Genomic DNA, 16,724 nt, shown 5'->3' on the forward strand with positions numbered 1-16,724 from the left:
GCCACGCTTCTGGATTATCAGATCACTCACATAACCACAACAGGGCTGCACCACGTTTCAGTGTTAACCTTGTCTGGCAGGGTTTATAGCACAAAGCAAACAATGTCAATAATGGGGTGAGTCCCAGGACCCTACCTTGGATGTTCTTCACCTCCCGGCTGACACTGCTGCTGGAGGGGGGATGAGATACTGTACATCTGAAGACCGAGCCTTTCTTCCACTCCTCTGTACTCACAGTCAGGAAATGGCTGGCACTGAAAGTGCCCCCCTGCTCCAGAGCAGTCGGTGCAGCGCTGGTGGTGTTTGAGGTGATCACGGAGCCGTCTTTCTCCCAGGCGACGTTTATGATGTCCGGGTAGAATCCAGAGACCACACACTCGAGGGTGGCCGTGTTCCCACTCTTGGTCCCGTCGTTTGGTGGAGGCAGCAGTCTGACCTTGGGACGTTTGGTCTCCACTGGAACAGACGAGCAAACAATGGAAATGTAAAACGGTTTTACTCAGGTAACTAACATTGGCCATTTAATCGCTGGTCTATTGCCCACCTTTGGTACTTCTTGTCCGCGCTGACACTGGTTTGGAAGAAGGCTCTCGAGCAGAGCACACGTACTCAACCCCACTGAACCACTCCTCTATACTGGTCCGGAGTTCACTGATCACTGTGTTTTGAGTCCCTTCCCTCTCCGGTTGTCGGATCACAGCTTCCCTACTTCTGTCCTTCCCATTGACCAGCCAAGAAATGTGGACCTTGCCTGGATCACTACAGATGACAGTACACTTGAGGATAGGGGTCTTGTTGATCCACATCTCTTCAATGCCAGGATTTCGAATAAAGACAAACAATTCTGTGGATTAGAAATGGAAAACCTCAGCATTTTAATGGAGACTTTTCCGTTGGTTATGTTAAGTCAGGATAGAACATCAATGTGTATCGCCTATATTCTTTGGAAGTAGAATAAGAGAAGCACCCAGGGTTGAACAATGTGTCGTATATCGCTGCACGTTGTGACTGATAAACGTCCTGCCTACTGGGTTTTCAATCCCTTTCCCATAACTGCGACCAATAGGTTCACTGCAGGGACTGCAAGATGGGTGTGAGGCTGGGCAACATTTACATACTGCAAAGTCAATGACAGGTTTGTGTACCACAGTGAGAGGGAAGCCTGCAGATTTCCTAGCACAAACACAATTCAATATATCCTTTGCTTGGAGCCCCTTCACATCCCAACAAGCCAGTCTTACTGTGACAATGCTTCTCCCCACCTCTGCAACCTTCACTTCCCACACAAACTTCAGCATGCGATATATAAGAGCCTCCTAAACGCCCCTATCGTAATTGCCTCACCTCCCAGCCTTGGCAGCACATTCCAGGCATCCACCACTATCTAAGTAGACATCTTATCCCGCACATCTCCTTTGAATGTACCCCCTCTCACCTTAAATGCACGTCCTCTAATATTGGACATTTTGACCCTGGCAAAAAGATACCATCTGGTTACTCTGTCTATGCCGCTCTGAAGCTCATAAACTTCTATCAGGTCTTCCCTCAGCCTCCACTGCTCCAGAGAAAACAACCCAAGTTTTTCTAATCTTTCCTCATAGCACATGCCCTTTAATCCAGGCAGCATCCTGGTAAACCTCTCCTGCACCGTCCCCAAAGCCTCCACATGCCCCTATAATGGAGCAACCAGAACTGAATGCAGCACTCCAGATGCAGCCTAACTATGAAGCTGCAACATAACTTCCTGACTCTTGAACTCATTGCCTCGATTAATAAAGGCAAGCATGCCGTATGCCTTCTTTACCACCCTAGTAACCTGTGTAGCCACTGTCAAGGAGCTATGGACATGAACCCCATGATACCTCTGTAGTTTAAGGGTCTTGCCGTTAACAGTGTACTGTCTCTTTACATTTGATCTCCCAAAGTGCAACACCTCAGATTTGGTCGGATTAAACTCCATGTGCCATTTCTCTCTGCATATCTGCAACTGGTCTATATTCCGCTGTATCCTTTGGCAATCTTATACACTATTCACAACACCTCCAATCTTTGTACCTTTTGTGAACCTACTTAGCCACCCATCCACATTTCAGAATCAGTGGAGGGATTTTGAACAAAGGCAGACAATTCTGTGGATTAGAAAGGGAAAAGTTTGGAAGCTTTGTTGAGATTTTTCTGTTTGGTTATGTTCAGCTAGGACAGATCATCAGTACATTACAGCTGTACTCACTGGAAGTAGAATTACCGAAACACCCAGGATTGAACAGTGTGTCACATATTGTGCAAGTTGTGACTGAGAAAATAAATTAGAACAAAGGACGTGCCAACTGGGATTTGATTCCTGTTCCAATGACTGTGACCAGTGAGGCTGAGCAACGTTCAGTTGCTGTGTAACAGTGAGAGAGAGAGCAGATTTCTTTGCAGAGACACAGTTCAGTATATTCTCTGTTTGGAGCCCCTGTGGCATTGACGAGTAACACTGATCACTGTGAATCAATGAGAATCCTTTTCTCTGTCTGGGCTGAGCCTGGGATTCACTTAATGAAGTTCACATCCGGACATTACAGTCTTACTGTGACCTTGCCCTTCCTCATCTCTGCAACCATCACCTCCCACACAGCCTTCAGTAAAGGTTGCATCCTTCCAACTCTGGTCACTCATACACCTGCACTCCTTCTGTTGGCCGTGTCTTTAGCAGTCTTACTTACAAACACTGAAGCTCACTCAGTAAACTTCCACAGGAGACCCCAGTCTCTCCTCCTTGAAATGAGCAGCTCTGGTAAGAGTGTATGCATAAGTTGCTGGGCTGATGATCTGGTGATGGAGTTCAAATCCCACCTGGCGGCTGGGAATTTAAATTTAATTAATAAATGCATTCTGGAGTGAAAAGCTGGCATTGGTGGTGAGGACTGTGGAAGGTTTTGATCTGTCATAAAACCCATCCAGTTCACTGTTGTTCTTCAGGGGAGGAAATCTGTCATCCACATCTGGTCTGACTGATATGTGACTCCAGACCTGCAGCAATACGGCTGAATCCGAACCACCATCAGAAATGGCCCAGCAAGCCCCTCAGTTCCAGAGCAATCGGTGATGGACATGAGATGATGACTGAATAAAACATCTCTCTGACCAAGCTTTGGGGCACCTGTTCCCTGGGTTCGTGTCAGCTTTGTGTGATTGTGCTCCAGTGAAGTTGTTGAGGTGTCTGACCATTTGAAAGTAACCATTTAAAAGGAAGGAATGGGTGACTCGTTCTCCGGCAACAACAGAGCAAACCAGGAATCCAGAGAAGTGACAGAAGTCTCCCTCTTGCTCCAGGTTGGGATTATTTTCTGCATTCGATGGACTTTCCCCCATTTCACTTCAGAACCATTGGGCTCGGAAGAGTGAGATTCATTAATTTATTGCAAATGATTTACACTTCCACTCGTCTCCCAAAGCACTTCTGTCAGTTCAATAAAATTGCAGCTCACTTCAGCTTGTGAACTCTATTTACTCACTTTGGTCCACATGGGCCATTTTTGCTGTCTGACGCTAATTATGGAGGGTGATCGTGTTTGTGCCAGGTTTGAAACCTTCAATGAGAATTTGAGTCTATGCCTTTGAATTTAGAGCAGATGGATCTACACTGTTGGCTCCTTGCTTTGTGAATCTTGACTTAATCAGCACTGTGACGTTTGTTTTTTTGCAAGGTGCTCAGTCCTGTCCCATATCAGTGACATAGTTGTGATGTTCAACAATCCCTGGTGAGGGCAATCCCCCTCACAAAACCTGACAGAGTCAGGACAGCTCTCCTTTTTGCAAAATAGTGATATTGTTTCACAAGAAGCATGTTATTCTGTTAATCCTTGGGTGATGCTAACAAAACACTCTCTTTAATAATGAACAAAATGTGCTGGAGGAACTCCCAATAGGTCAGGCAGCATCTATGGAAGGACATGAACAGTCGACGTTTCGGGCCAAGACCCTTTATCAGGACTGGATAGGAAGAAGGCAGAAGCCAGAATAAAAGTATGGGGGGAAGGGGAGGAGCTGGCAGGTGATAGGTGAATCCAAGTGAGAAGGGGAAGATAGGCAGGTAGGGGAGGGGGGAAGAGGAAGTGGGAACGATGTGAGAAGCTGGGAAGTGATAGGTGAAAGAGGCAAAGGGCTGGAGGAGATGGAATCTGATTGGAGAGGACAGTGGACCATGGAAGAAAGGGAAGGAGGTGGGGAACCAGAGGGAGTTGGGCAGGTTGTTGGTGGGGGGGGCGGGTGGTGGGGGGTGGAGGTGGGGGCAGAAACGGGGGGAGTGGTTACTGGAAGTTAGAGAAATTGTTGTTGGTGCCGTCAGGTTGGAGACAACCAAGACGGAATATGAGGTGTTGTTCCTCTAATCTGCCTCTAGCCTCAACTTGGCAGTGGAGGAGGCAGTGGACAGAATCAGATTTATCATCACTGTCTTACAAAGTGAAATTTGTTGGTTTGCCCCAGCCGTACAGTGCAAAGACAAAATTACTGTGAATTACAAAATAAATGAATAATGCAAAAAAATGAATAATGGGGTCGTGTTTCCGGGATCACAGACCATTCAGAAATATGATGGAGGAGGGGAAGGAGCTGCTTCTGACTCATTGAGTGCGGGTCTTCAGGCTCCTGTGCCTCCTCCCCGATGGTAGTAACGAGAAGAGGGCGTGTCCTTCGTGATGGATGCACCGCCTCTTGAAGATGTTTCGATAGTGGGGAGGGTTGCGCCTGTGCTGGAGCTAGCTGAGTCTACGAGCCTCTTACCATCCTGTGCATTGGAGCCTCCATACTAGGCGGTGATGCAACCAGTCAGAATGCTCTCCACCGTACATCTGTAGAAATTTGCAAGAGTCTTCGGTGACGTACCGAATCTCCTCAAACTCCTAAAGAAGTAGAGCGGTTGGTGTGCCTTCTTCGTGATGGCACGCCAGCGTCGATGTGTCGGGCCCAGGACAGATCCTCTGAGATGTCGACGCCCGGGAACTTGAAGCTGCTCACCCTTTCCACCGCTGACCACCACCCCCCACCCCCCTCAATGAGGACTGGTGTGTGTTCTCGCAACTTCCACTTCCTGAAGTCTGCAATCAATTCCTTGGTCTCGCTGATGTTGAGTGTGAGGTTGTTGTTGTGACACCAGTCAAACACCCGATCTACATTACTCCTGTACGCCTCCTCGTCACCATCTGAGAATTTACCGACGACAGTGGTGTCGTCGGCGAATTTATAGATGGCGTTTTAGCTGTGCCTAGCCACACGGTCATGAGCGTAGAGAGAGTAGAGCAGTGAGCTCAGTGCACATCCTTGAGGTGCACCCGCGTTGATTGTCAGCGAGGACCAGATGTTATCACCGAACCATACTGACTGTGGTCTCCCGATGAGGAAGTCAAGGATCCAGTTGCAGAGGCAGGTACAGAGGCCCAGCTTTAGGACCTTGGTGATTAATACTGAGGGGGTGATGGTGTTGAACGCTGATCTGTAATTGATAACCAGCAGCCTGATGAATGTTTTGCTGTTGTCCAGGTGCTCCAAAGGAGAGCGGAGAGCCAGTGAAATTGTGTCCACTGTAGACCTGTTGCAGCGGTCGGCAAATTGCAGCGGGTCTAAGTCCTTGCTCAGGCAGAGGTTAATTCTGGCCATAACCAACCTCTCTAAACACTTCATTGGAGTAGATGTGAGTGCCATTGGTCAATAGTCATTGAGGCAGCTCTCCCTGGTCTTCTTGGGCACCAGTATGATTGCTACCCTTTTGAAGCAGGTGGAAACCTCAGACCACAGCAGTGAGAGGTTGAATACATCCTTGAACACTCCAACCAGTTGGTCGGCACAGGTTTTCAGTACCCATCCAGGTACACCGTCGGGGCCTGACACCTTGCGTGGGTTCATCCTCTTGAAGGATGTTTTGACATCGGCCTCCAAGACAGATCACAGGGTTGCCAGATATTGTGGGGATTCGCACAGGTGTAGTGTTATTCTCCCTTTCAAAGTGTGCATAAAAGGAGTTCAGCTCATCAGCGAGTGAAGCATCACTGCCATTTATGCTGTTAGGCTTCGTCTCGTGGGAAGTAATGGCACGCAAACCCTGCCACAGCTGTCGTGCATCCGATTGTGTCACTAATTTCACACAGAATTGCCTTTTCACTCTCACGATGGCCTTCCGTAGGTCGTACCTGGATTTCCTGTAGGATTCTGAATCGCCAGTCTTGAACACCACAGACCTAGCCCTCAGCAGACTGCGAATCTCCTGGTTTATCCAGGGCTTCTGGTTTGGGAAAACTCAGTACATCCTCAAAGGCACACACTTGTCCATGCAGGTCTTGATGAAGTCAGCGATGGCTGTGGCATATTCGTTCAGATCCAAAGATGAATCCCTGAACATGGTCCAGTTCACCGATTCAAAGCAGCCCTGTAAACACTCCTCTGCCTCCCTTGACCATACCTTTGCGGTCCTCAGTCTCTGCATGTATGTTGGGAGAAGTAGTACAGCCAGGTGATCAGACCTGCCAAAGTGCGGTCGCGGGACGGCACAGTTGGCATTCTTGGTGGTGTAACAGTGATCGAGTCTGTTGACTCCTCTGGTTTCACAGCTGACATGTTAGTGGAAGTTGGTCAGAGACTTCTTCAAGTCGGCCTGGTTGAAGTCCCTGCGATGATCGGGAAGGTGTCAGGGTGCACTGGCTCGGGACTGTCGATCATGGCGCTCAGCTCAGCTCCTCCAGTGCCAGCTGGACATTTGCCAGGGTGGAATGTACACCACCACCAGGATGACGGTGGAGAACTCCCTCAGCCGATAAAATGCATGACACTTGACTGCCAGATGTTCCAGGTCAGGGGAGCAGGACTAAGACAGAATCACCACATCTGTGCACCACAGTGAGTTAATCATGAAGCAAACACCGCCACCGTGCAGTCCATGCGGTGGATGGTGAATCCCTCAGGCTGGTGCGCCGTGTCCGGAGTGCTGGGATAGGCCATGTCTCTGTGAAGCAGAGTACACAACAGTCCCCGATATCCCTCTGGTACTGCAGTCTTGCTCTGAGGGCTTCAATTTTATTTTCCAGAGACTGTACATCAGCCAGGAGGACAGTTGGGGGGGAGGGAGGCCTTAGGGCCCTGCCTTTCAGTGTTACCTGGAGCCCTCCCCGGCACCCACATTTCCTGAGAATGGAGATTGTTCCCCGAGGTTCCAGCTGCAGCATGCGCTCCCTGGGTGGTCTGGGATCCCGAATCTGCCGGTTCTGAAGATCACTAGTTCTTTTAAAATGACTTCTAAGTGACTCTTATGGCAATGTCTGTGGCTAGTTGTAAATGGGAATACTTGAGGATTCGCTTGGGAGCTGCACACAGAAAGTTGCCCTCTCCAGCACCATTTTAAACCACCTATTTCTGTTCAACTGACACAGACACGTCACTGTGGGAATGGGAAGTGGAATCAAAATGCCTGGCAACTATTTTATACATCAATACATCGAGCTCCTTCGTTCTGTCTGCCGTAACAGCAGACATTTTAATTCCACTTCCCATTCCCACACTGACATGTCTGTCCACAGCCTCCTCTACTGCCAAGTTGAAGCTAGATGCAGGTTAAAGGAACAACACCTTATATTCCATCTTGGTCGTCTCCAACCTGACGGCATCAACATCAATTTCTCTAACTTCCGGTAACCCCTCCTCTCTGTCCTCCCCTTTATTTTCCTTTATCCCTCTGGCCCCATAACCCCTCCCCTTTCCCGTCCCCCGCCCCCAGCCCATCAACTTACACCTCCCTCCGTTTCCCCACCTCCTTCCGTTTTTTCCATGGTTCACTGTCCTCTCTGATCAGATTCCATCTTCTTCAGCCCTTTGCCTCTTCCACCTATCACTTCCCAGCTTCTCCCATCGTTCCCAGATCCCCCCCCAACAATCTATCTTCCCCCTCTCATAGATACACATACAGGCCCTTCGGCCCACAAAGCTGTGCCGAACATGTCCCTAACCTTAGAAATTACTAGGCTTACCCATAGCCCTCTATTTTTCTAAGCTCCGTGTACCTATCCAAAAGCCTCTTAAAAGACCCCATCACATTCACCTCCACCACCGTTGCCAGCAGCCCATCCCACACACTCACCACTGTCACCCAGATTCACCTGCCAGCTTGTGCTCCTCCCCTTCCTCCCACCCTTTTATTCTGGCTTCTGCCCTCTTTCTTTCCAAATTCTGATGAAGGGTCTCGACCCGAAACGTTGACTGTTCATATCCACTGGGTGAGAAATAGGTTCCAGTTCTTGCTGACTGGAGTCAGACCAGGAAGACATCTGGCCAAGGGAACTGGAACTGGGATCTGCGTCACACTGAAGCAGCAATGTCCACAAATGAATGAGTGTGTAGATGAGGTGTGGAGGGGAGGGGGAGGCAGTTTGAATCGGGTGTTTTCTCCTCTCTCTGTTACACTTCAATCCCAATGGATACCAGAGGTTGGACTGGAATCCAGTAAATGGATTGTAATGAAACTCTGATGAATTCCATCCACAGCCAATCACTTTATTTCACACTTTCCTGCCCAACAATGATACTGTCGGGTAGAACCATCTGAGAATGTCGCATTGAGGTTAGTCTGGTACAAGAACATTGGCACACACTCCAAACAACAGCTGGGACATGGTACACCTGCAACTGGAAGATTCATAGATTTGAGTGTCAGACACTTTCACCTCCCCTCCTGTGCTGGAAAATGGGAGCCCCACACATTCCCAATCTCTATCCTCTGTATCTGGCATCCTATCGGGATGAGGTTATACCAACCATGATAAACTGCTTCACCTGGCCCAGGATCAGAGAACGCAAAGTCACAACATTCACTCAAGGGTTGGGGGTCAATTCAAAAATAATCCAGGGCAACTACATTTCAGTGAGTGGATAATCTACAGAACAGGCTCTCAGGAAACACTGGAAACAGATTGTGGAGATTGAATCAGATACAACATTGCAGAGATGTTTTTTGAGGAATGAACATTGAGGAGACGGGGAAAAGGGAACAGGGACATTTTCTCCAGATGGTGTGAAAGACGGGACGTGTGCTTTGCTCACCGTCTCATTTTTCTTGTCACCGCACACAGAGGCAACTAAAGTTGTGTGAGAGTGAACGGACAGGAGACCCAATCTTGCACCTTCCCTGCCCAGTAGATGGTGTTGGAGTTACTGATGGAAAGAGTTGATTCAAAGTGCAAAAGCAAAATACTGAACATCATGCATCACTCAACAGGTCTGACATTAGGGACAGGAATTGGGTGGGAGGGTCAGTGAGGTAGTTCAATTCTATAAGTAAATTAATTTTCTTTCAGACAACACTCACCCTCTTTATATTGCATGCTGATCCTTTCCCTGAAGCCATAAGGAACATGGCTCACTTCACAAGTATATACATGTCCATTGGTCCAGTCATTCATAGGCAGTGTCAGGTAAGCAAATGTTTCAGAACTAGCATTGGTTTTTGAAGTGGAAGGGAGAACGATGCCTGCTTGAGCTAATCCACTGTTTTTCCAGGAAACTTTAAATTTGTCAAGGTGGAATCCAGATACCACACAGCCCAGGACAGCAGTTGTTTGATTGTGGATAACCTCCGGGGATGGAACAAGGGGGATGAGCTTTGGAGCTGTAACACATTTAATATCTGCCATTACATGACTGCTTTAGGCACAATGTAGGTGGACAGCATTCCCCCAACACAAGACCCCTCCGCAATGTTGTTGATATACCAGTGATCTGTTGATGTGCTGGATCCACACTGTGACACTGGACAGAGCTGTGAGTGGGAGGGCTGGGTGTATAACCCAGGCCTCCCCAGCAATGTGCCCCACTCTGCAGTGACGAGGGGGAAAGGTGGGTAAGTGTAGTGGAGGTGCAGACCTGCCCTGATCTAATTGTCTGGTGGGGTGGGTACAAAGAGCAGAATGGCTGACCCGATTTCCTGTGAGCAGGAGTAGATAGGGTGGAACTTGGGAACCACAATTTTAGGATAAATGGGAAAGAAGAACAGATGGACAGGAGGAAATTAACTGCAAGGGTTTGTTCAGATCTGGAAGACGATGGTTAGAGAACGGTGGAAGCAGATTCTTTCGTCACATTCACAAGGGAATTGGATTTTACTCGGAGAGGGGACAGCTGCAGGGTGGAGGGGGAAGTGCAGGAGGAATGGGGTAAAGTTTAAATTGTCGTCCCGATGGCAGGGGCACGATGGGCCTGCGGTCTCTGTGTGATTCTGTGTCCGGGAGCTGATCTGGAGGGAGGTGTTCAGGGGTGGGGGTGGTGGAGAGGTTTCTGAAATTAGACAAAGGAGTGGATACAATGGGGACAGATCTGCACAAGTTGCTTCCTCCACCCTCCACTGATACAGAGTTTCATTGACTTCAGGATGAAGTTTCCCCTCTTACTGACTTCCACACAGTTTCCCCACAGCCTTTTGTTTGTGAGCAGCAACACCGCTGGCTTGTAGGAATAGAATAAATGAGCAAGAGAGTTAATTGCCATCCTCCTACATTGTTTGACAAAGGTTCCCACTCCGGGTTTATCCCCTGACACCAATGCAGCTTTAAAGAGAAAATAATATCTCATACTAACATTGAGGTTTCTGGAACTCTGCTGTCACCATCTCGCTTGGCTCGTACCCTGCCTTGCAGGAGTAGACTTCATTCCTGTTCCAATCCGCCGCAGGGACTCGGAGCAAGCTGCTCATTGTGTATGTTGAACTTTGCCCCAAGACTGCCGGGTACTTCTTGATTCCAGTGGTGATGTCCCCACTCTTGGTGGACCATGTCTGACTGATGCTCTCAGGCTGATAGTCCTTGACCAGACAGAGGAGGCTGATCTCTTGGCCAGATTTCGTGTTGCAGGAAGGGGTGATGTAGACTGATGGCAAGGACTTGGCCACTGAAATGTAAATAAATTCACAGACGGCTCTGTAAATAAATGCATTACTGGCAGACGAAGCAGGAGACATGGTGTTGCATATAAAACCAGTAATTTCCAAAATCTTTTACCCTGTTACACAAAGGGCTCACCACTACAACTCTCAGCTGGGTATCTGTGTCTCTGAGGTAGACGGGTGTGGATCAATCCCACAGCAGAGAGTTGGGCAGACAGTCCGGGCCAACACTCCAGTGCCGTACTGAGGCAGTGATCCAATGTCTGTGTCGGATTTCAGTCAAAATATCAAAGGTGACACCCTGTCTCTCCCCCAAATACAATTATTGATTCTGATGAGACTGTTCGCACCAGATCAGTGGAGTTTACAGAACAAGGAAGAATTTAGCAGTAAACTTATTCAAATAATTATGATCAGTTCAATGGTGATGTTGGTTAGAACACTGAAGTAAAACTGGTGTGGATACCTGTATCTTGTCTCCAGCACCACGTGTGATATAGAGGTGTCTGTGTAATGGACTCTGCTTCTGAAATCCAACTGAACTGACCACACGATGCAGCTGACACTGCATCACACATGTAACGTGTGTAACTGAGTAAGAATTTCAACCCCACAGAGCCTGTGTAAGTTACAGGCCAACCAGGAGGGAATGGTAACGTGGGTAAGAACGGACAGAGGAACTGTGGAAATACAGGAGCCCAGACTGTGTGGGAAAGTGTCGGCCGACACAACTGAAGTAAGGATGAGATTCCTGAGCAGATGCAGAAATCTCAAAATGCTTTTTGGTAGGTTGATTCAGAAGATAAAGAGGCATAGGATCCAGGGTAAATTGCAAGTTTGGATTCAGAATTGGCTTGCATAGAAGACAGAGGATGATGGTGGAAGGGTGTTATTCTGGCTGGAGGTCCATGACCAGTGGTGTTCAGCAAGGATCAGTGCTGGGACCTGTTGTTTGTGATATACAGTATGTCAATGATTTGGATGAAAATGTAGTCGGGTGAATAAGCAAGTTTGTGGAAGACACCAAAACTGGTGCAGTTGTGGACAGTGTAAAGGACTGTCAAAGGATACAGTGGGATATAGATCAATTACAGATATGGGTAGAGATATGGCAGATGGAGTTTAATCTGGGCAAGTGTGAGGTGTTGCACTTTGGGAGGTCATTTGAAAGGAGAAAGTACACAGTTAATGGTAGGTCCCGTAATAGCATTGAGGTACAGAGGGATCTTGGGGTCCAGGTCCATAGTTCACTGAAAGTGGCTACGCAAATGGATAAGGTGGTAAAGGCTGCATGTGGCATGCTTGTCTTCGTTGGTAGGGGTGCTGAGTACAAGAGTAAGGAAGTCATGCTGCAGCTGTATAAAACTTTAGTCAGACCACGCTTGGAGTATTGTGTGGTTGTCCCATTCTGGTTGTCCCATCGTAGGAAGGGTGTGGAGATTATGGAAAAGATGCAGAAGAAGGTCAACCAGGATGCTGCCTGGATTAGAGGGTTGGAGTTATGAGGAAAGGTTAGACAAACCTGGGTTGTTCTCCTTAGAGCATCAGAGGCGGAGGGGAGATCTGATACAGATTTTTAAAATTATGAGAGGCATAGATAGGGTAGACAGTCAGAATCTGTTCCCCAGGGTAGAAATGTCAAACCCCAGAGGACGTGCTTTTAAGGTTAGAGGGGGAAGTTAAAAGGTGACATGAGGGGCAATTTTTTTTGCAGAGAGTGGTAGGTGCCTGGAATAGGTTAGCAGGGGTAGTAGTGGAAGCAGGCAGATCGGAGGAGTTAAGAGGCTTTTAGATAGACACATGAATATGAAGGGAATGGAGGGATATGGATGATACACAGGAGGAGGACATTTGGTATAAATCGGCATCAAGATCGGCACAACGTCGTGAGCTGAATGACCTGTCCAGTGCTGTCCTGTTCTATGTTGACAATATTTTCACTGACTGACCAGCCCAGACAGTCCAGTGAGGAAATGCAGGTTATGGCAATTCCCAAGGTGCAAAATCCACTCAAGAGAGCTGATTCTCAATTCATTTCACAGGAAATGAAGGACTGTTGACTTACTAGGCAAGTATTGAGTTTAATTAAATTATTGCAGATATCCCTAAGTGCTTATAGGTGCTTTAGTTTCAATATTTTTTATCTTAATAGTCTTGAATAGCTTCTTAATGCTCAGTATATTGACGGCTTGGACAGGTGGATAAATCGGGGATGTGGTTTCACCAGTTGTCAGAATTACCTTGAGCGGTGTTGTGGGCGCGGCTTGTTCTGGCCCACTGATGTGATGTCATTTACCTTGTGATAGACTCTGCCGATGGCAGCTTGTTGATCATGGATGAGGTTAAATCACCCAATCAGAATGTGTGGGCAGACAAGAACATGCAGGGACCCTGGGAGCAGGAGACTGGCAGGAAAGTAGACATCAGACAGTTTGAATTGTAGTAGGTGAGGGCTCTGTTGTCCAACAGTAAGATGGTCAGCAGCCACACACACACACACACACACACACACACACACACAGACATATTCTGCTACTGGAAGGGCAGCAAACTCAAAATTTGGAGAAAAAGTGGTGGGAAGGTCAGGATTTCAATCAGGGCTAATATAAAATAATGGAATGTTTACAATAATTTATATTGGAGGAAGAAGATAAAATGCTGAAATCTCGTTGCTTTCAAATTGAAGATATAAAACAAGAGGTCCAACAGCCTTAGCAACAGAGGGGAGGAGCCAGCAGAGTTTAAAACTTGCTTTGCAGGTATGAAAGTGAGGCAGGCTCCAGCAGAGTTCTGTTTGAGTTGCAAGTGTGGTGTTTGAGGTTAAAGTGCTGAGGCTTTGGCTGTGAGGTCTCAGCAAAGAAGCTTAACAGATGCAAGTGTCAAAGTAAACACATGTAAGGCTTTTCAACTTAAATCTTTGTAGTTGGAGCATTAGGATGGCAGTGAGGGCAGTTGTATGCTTGTCCTGCAGGATGTGGGAGATCAGGGGGACTTCCAGTGTCCTTGAGGACTCCAGGAAGTGTGTTCAGCTGCAGCTCCTGGCTGACTGTGTAAGGAGCTGGAGCTGGACGTGCTAAAGATCATCTGAGGTGCTGAGAGCACCGTAGATGAGAGTTTCAGTGAGGTGGTCACACCCAAGGTGCAGGCTGCAGGTGACCACCACAAAAGATAGAGGGGGTAGAGAAATAATGCAGGATTCCCCTTGAAAACAAGTATACAATTTTGGATACTGTTGTTGGGGGGGGGGGGGTGGTTTAGAAATGACCATTTAGGAGAAAGCAGCAGCAGCCAGGTCTGTGACACCAGGACTGGCTCTGAGGTTCAGCGGGGAAGGGTGAAGACGAATAGGACTATAGTGATAGAAGACTTGATAGTTATGTGGGAAGACAGGAAATTCTGTGGCCACAAAAGGGATTCCAGGATGGTGTGTTGCCTTCCGGGTGCCAGGGTTGAGGATGTCTCTGAGCAGTTGCAGAACATTCTTGGGGGGGGGGAGGGGGAGCAGCCAGAAGTGGTTTTGCACATTGGCACAAAGGACACAGGTAGAAAAGGGGACATGGTCCTACAGAGTGATTATAGGGAATTAGGAAAGAGGTTAAAAAGCAGGAACTCGAGGGTAGTAATCTCTGAATTACTCCCAGTGCCATGTGCTAGTGAGGGCAAGAATAGGAGGATATGGCAGATGAATGTGTGACTGAAGAGTTGCTGCAGGGGGCAGAGATTCAGCTTTTTGGACCATTTGGATCTGTTCTGGGACAGAGGTGATCTGTAAGAGAGGGACAGGTTGCACCTGAACTGGAAGGGGACCAATATCGTGGCGGGCTGTTTTGCAAGTGCCACTTGGGTGGGAGGGTTTAAGTTAGATTGGCAGGGATTTGGGATCCAAAGCAGCAGTGGGGCTGATGGGAGGCTGGAAATTGAGACAGAATTCAATGCCAGCGAGGTCAGTCGACAAGACAAGCAGCAACATGGCAGGGAGCAAGGAATGACTGTTGGACTAAGTTGTATTTATTTCATTGCTGGAGGCCTGACAGGTAAGGTGGGTGAACTGAGGGCCTGGGTATCTACGTGGAACTGGGATATTATAGCCAATGCAGAAACACGGCTGAGGGAGGGACAGGACTGGCAGCTCAATGTTCCAGGGTACAGGTGGGACTGAGGAGGAGGAAAGAGAGAGGGGTGTTGAGTTGCTGATGAGGGAGAACATCACAGCAGTAGTCAGAGATAAAATTACTAAGGGATCATCCAGTGAGGCTTTATGGGTGGAGCTGAGAAATAAAAAGGGGATGGTCACCTTGTTGGGATTGTAGTATAGGATCCCTAATAGTCAGCAGGAACTAGAGGATCAAATATGCAGGGAGATTGCAGAAGGTTGCAAGAATAATAGGGTTGTTATAATAGGGGATTTTAACTTTCCTAATATGGACTGAGACTGCCATAGTGCTAATGGCTTAGATGGGGTGGAATTTGTTAAGTGTGTTCAGGAAAATTTTCCTCAGGCAATATATAGAGGGTCCTACTAGGGAGAGACCATAGTTTATCAGTATTAAATTAGTTGTGGGAAGGGCAGATCTGGTCCACAAGTTGAAAGCTCTAAATCGGGGCAAGGCAAATTTTGATGGTATTAGACAGGAAGTTGTAAAAGTTGATTGGAGTTGGTTATTTGCGGGCAAAGGGACATCTGGCAAGTGGGAGGCTTTTAAAAGTTTGTGAGTTCCTGTCAGAGTGAAGAGCAAGGCTGGGAGGAGTAGTTTAGATGTTTCAGAAGGGATAGCGAGGGAGGTAAAAGGGGGGCGGGGGGAGTGGCATTGGTAATCAGGGATAGCATCATGGTTGCAGAGAGGGAGGACGTCATGGAGGGAACATCTATTGAGTCAGTGTGGGTGGGAATCAGAAACAGGAAGGGAGCAATCACTCTATTGGGGGTGTTCTATAGGTCCTGCAATAGCCACTGGGACACTAAGGAGCAGAGAAGTAGGCAGATTTTGGAAAGGTGCAAAAATAACTGGGTTGTTGTCATGGGTGATTTCAACTTCCCTAAAATTGACTGGCACATCCTCGGTGCAAAAGATTTAGATGGGGCAGAATTTGTGAGGCATCCAGGAAGGATTCCTGACACAGTATGTGGACAGGCCGACTAGAGGGGAGGATCTAGTACTGGGCAATGAACCTGGTCAGGTGAGCATTTCAGAAATAGTGACCACAACTCCCTAACCTTTAGCATAGCCATGGACAAGGATAGGAGCAGATGATATAGGAAAGTTTTCAATTGGGGGAGGGCTAATTACTATGGTATTTAGCAGGAACTTGGGAGCAGATGTTCTCAGGGAAATGAACAGCAGAAATGTGGAGGCTGTTTAGGGAACACTTGAATGGGGTTCTGGATAGGTTTGTCCCACTGAAACAGGGAAAGGATGGTAGGGTGAAGGAACCATGGTTGACAAGAGAGGTGGAACATTTAGTCAAGAGGAAGAAAGAAGCTTACTTAAGATTTAAGAAGCAAAAATCAGACAGGGCTCATGAGAATTACAAGGTAGCCAGGAAGGAACTTAAGAGGAGAGCCAGAAGGGGACGAGAAGGCCTTGGTGAGTAAGATTAGGGAAACCCCAAGATGTTCTACATGTACATGAAGAACAGGAGGATGACTAGGGTGAGGGTAGGACTGCTCAGGATAAAGGGGGAAACATGTGCCTGGAGGTGGAGGTGGTGGAGAGGTCCTCAATGAATGCTTTGCTTCGGTGTTCACCAGGGAGAGGGACTTTGACAAATGTGAAGTCAGTGTAGAACAGGCTAATGTGCTGGAGCATGTCAAGGTTAAGAA

General features: G+C 47.7%; 1 protein-coding gene across 1 annotated transcript in view; it reads right to left on the reverse strand.

Moving 5' to 3' along the window:
• LOC127576520 (titin-like) overlaps nt 1-16,724 on the reverse strand; it is a 52,317-nt gene that overhangs the window by 17,734 nt on the left and 17,859 nt on the right. The window contains exons 3-6 of the mRNA XM_052026997.1: nt 10,600-10,908; nt 9,335-9,634; nt 545-844; nt 136-456 (exon numbers count right to left, since the gene is read on the reverse strand). Coding sequence (XP_051882957.1) covers nt 136-456; nt 545-844; nt 9,335-9,634; nt 10,600-10,908 — 1,230 coding nt within the window. The remainder of the gene's footprint in view (nt 1-135; nt 457-544; nt 845-9,334; nt 9,635-10,599; nt 10,909-16,724) is intronic.

This window comes from Pristis pectinata, chromosome 12 (genome assembly GCF_009764475.1).
Source record: "Pristis pectinata isolate sPriPec2 chromosome 12, sPriPec2.1.pri, whole genome shotgun sequence".
In the NCBI taxonomy this organism is placed as follows: Eukaryota; Metazoa; Chordata; class Chondrichthyes; order Rhinopristiformes; family Pristidae; genus Pristis; species Pristis pectinata.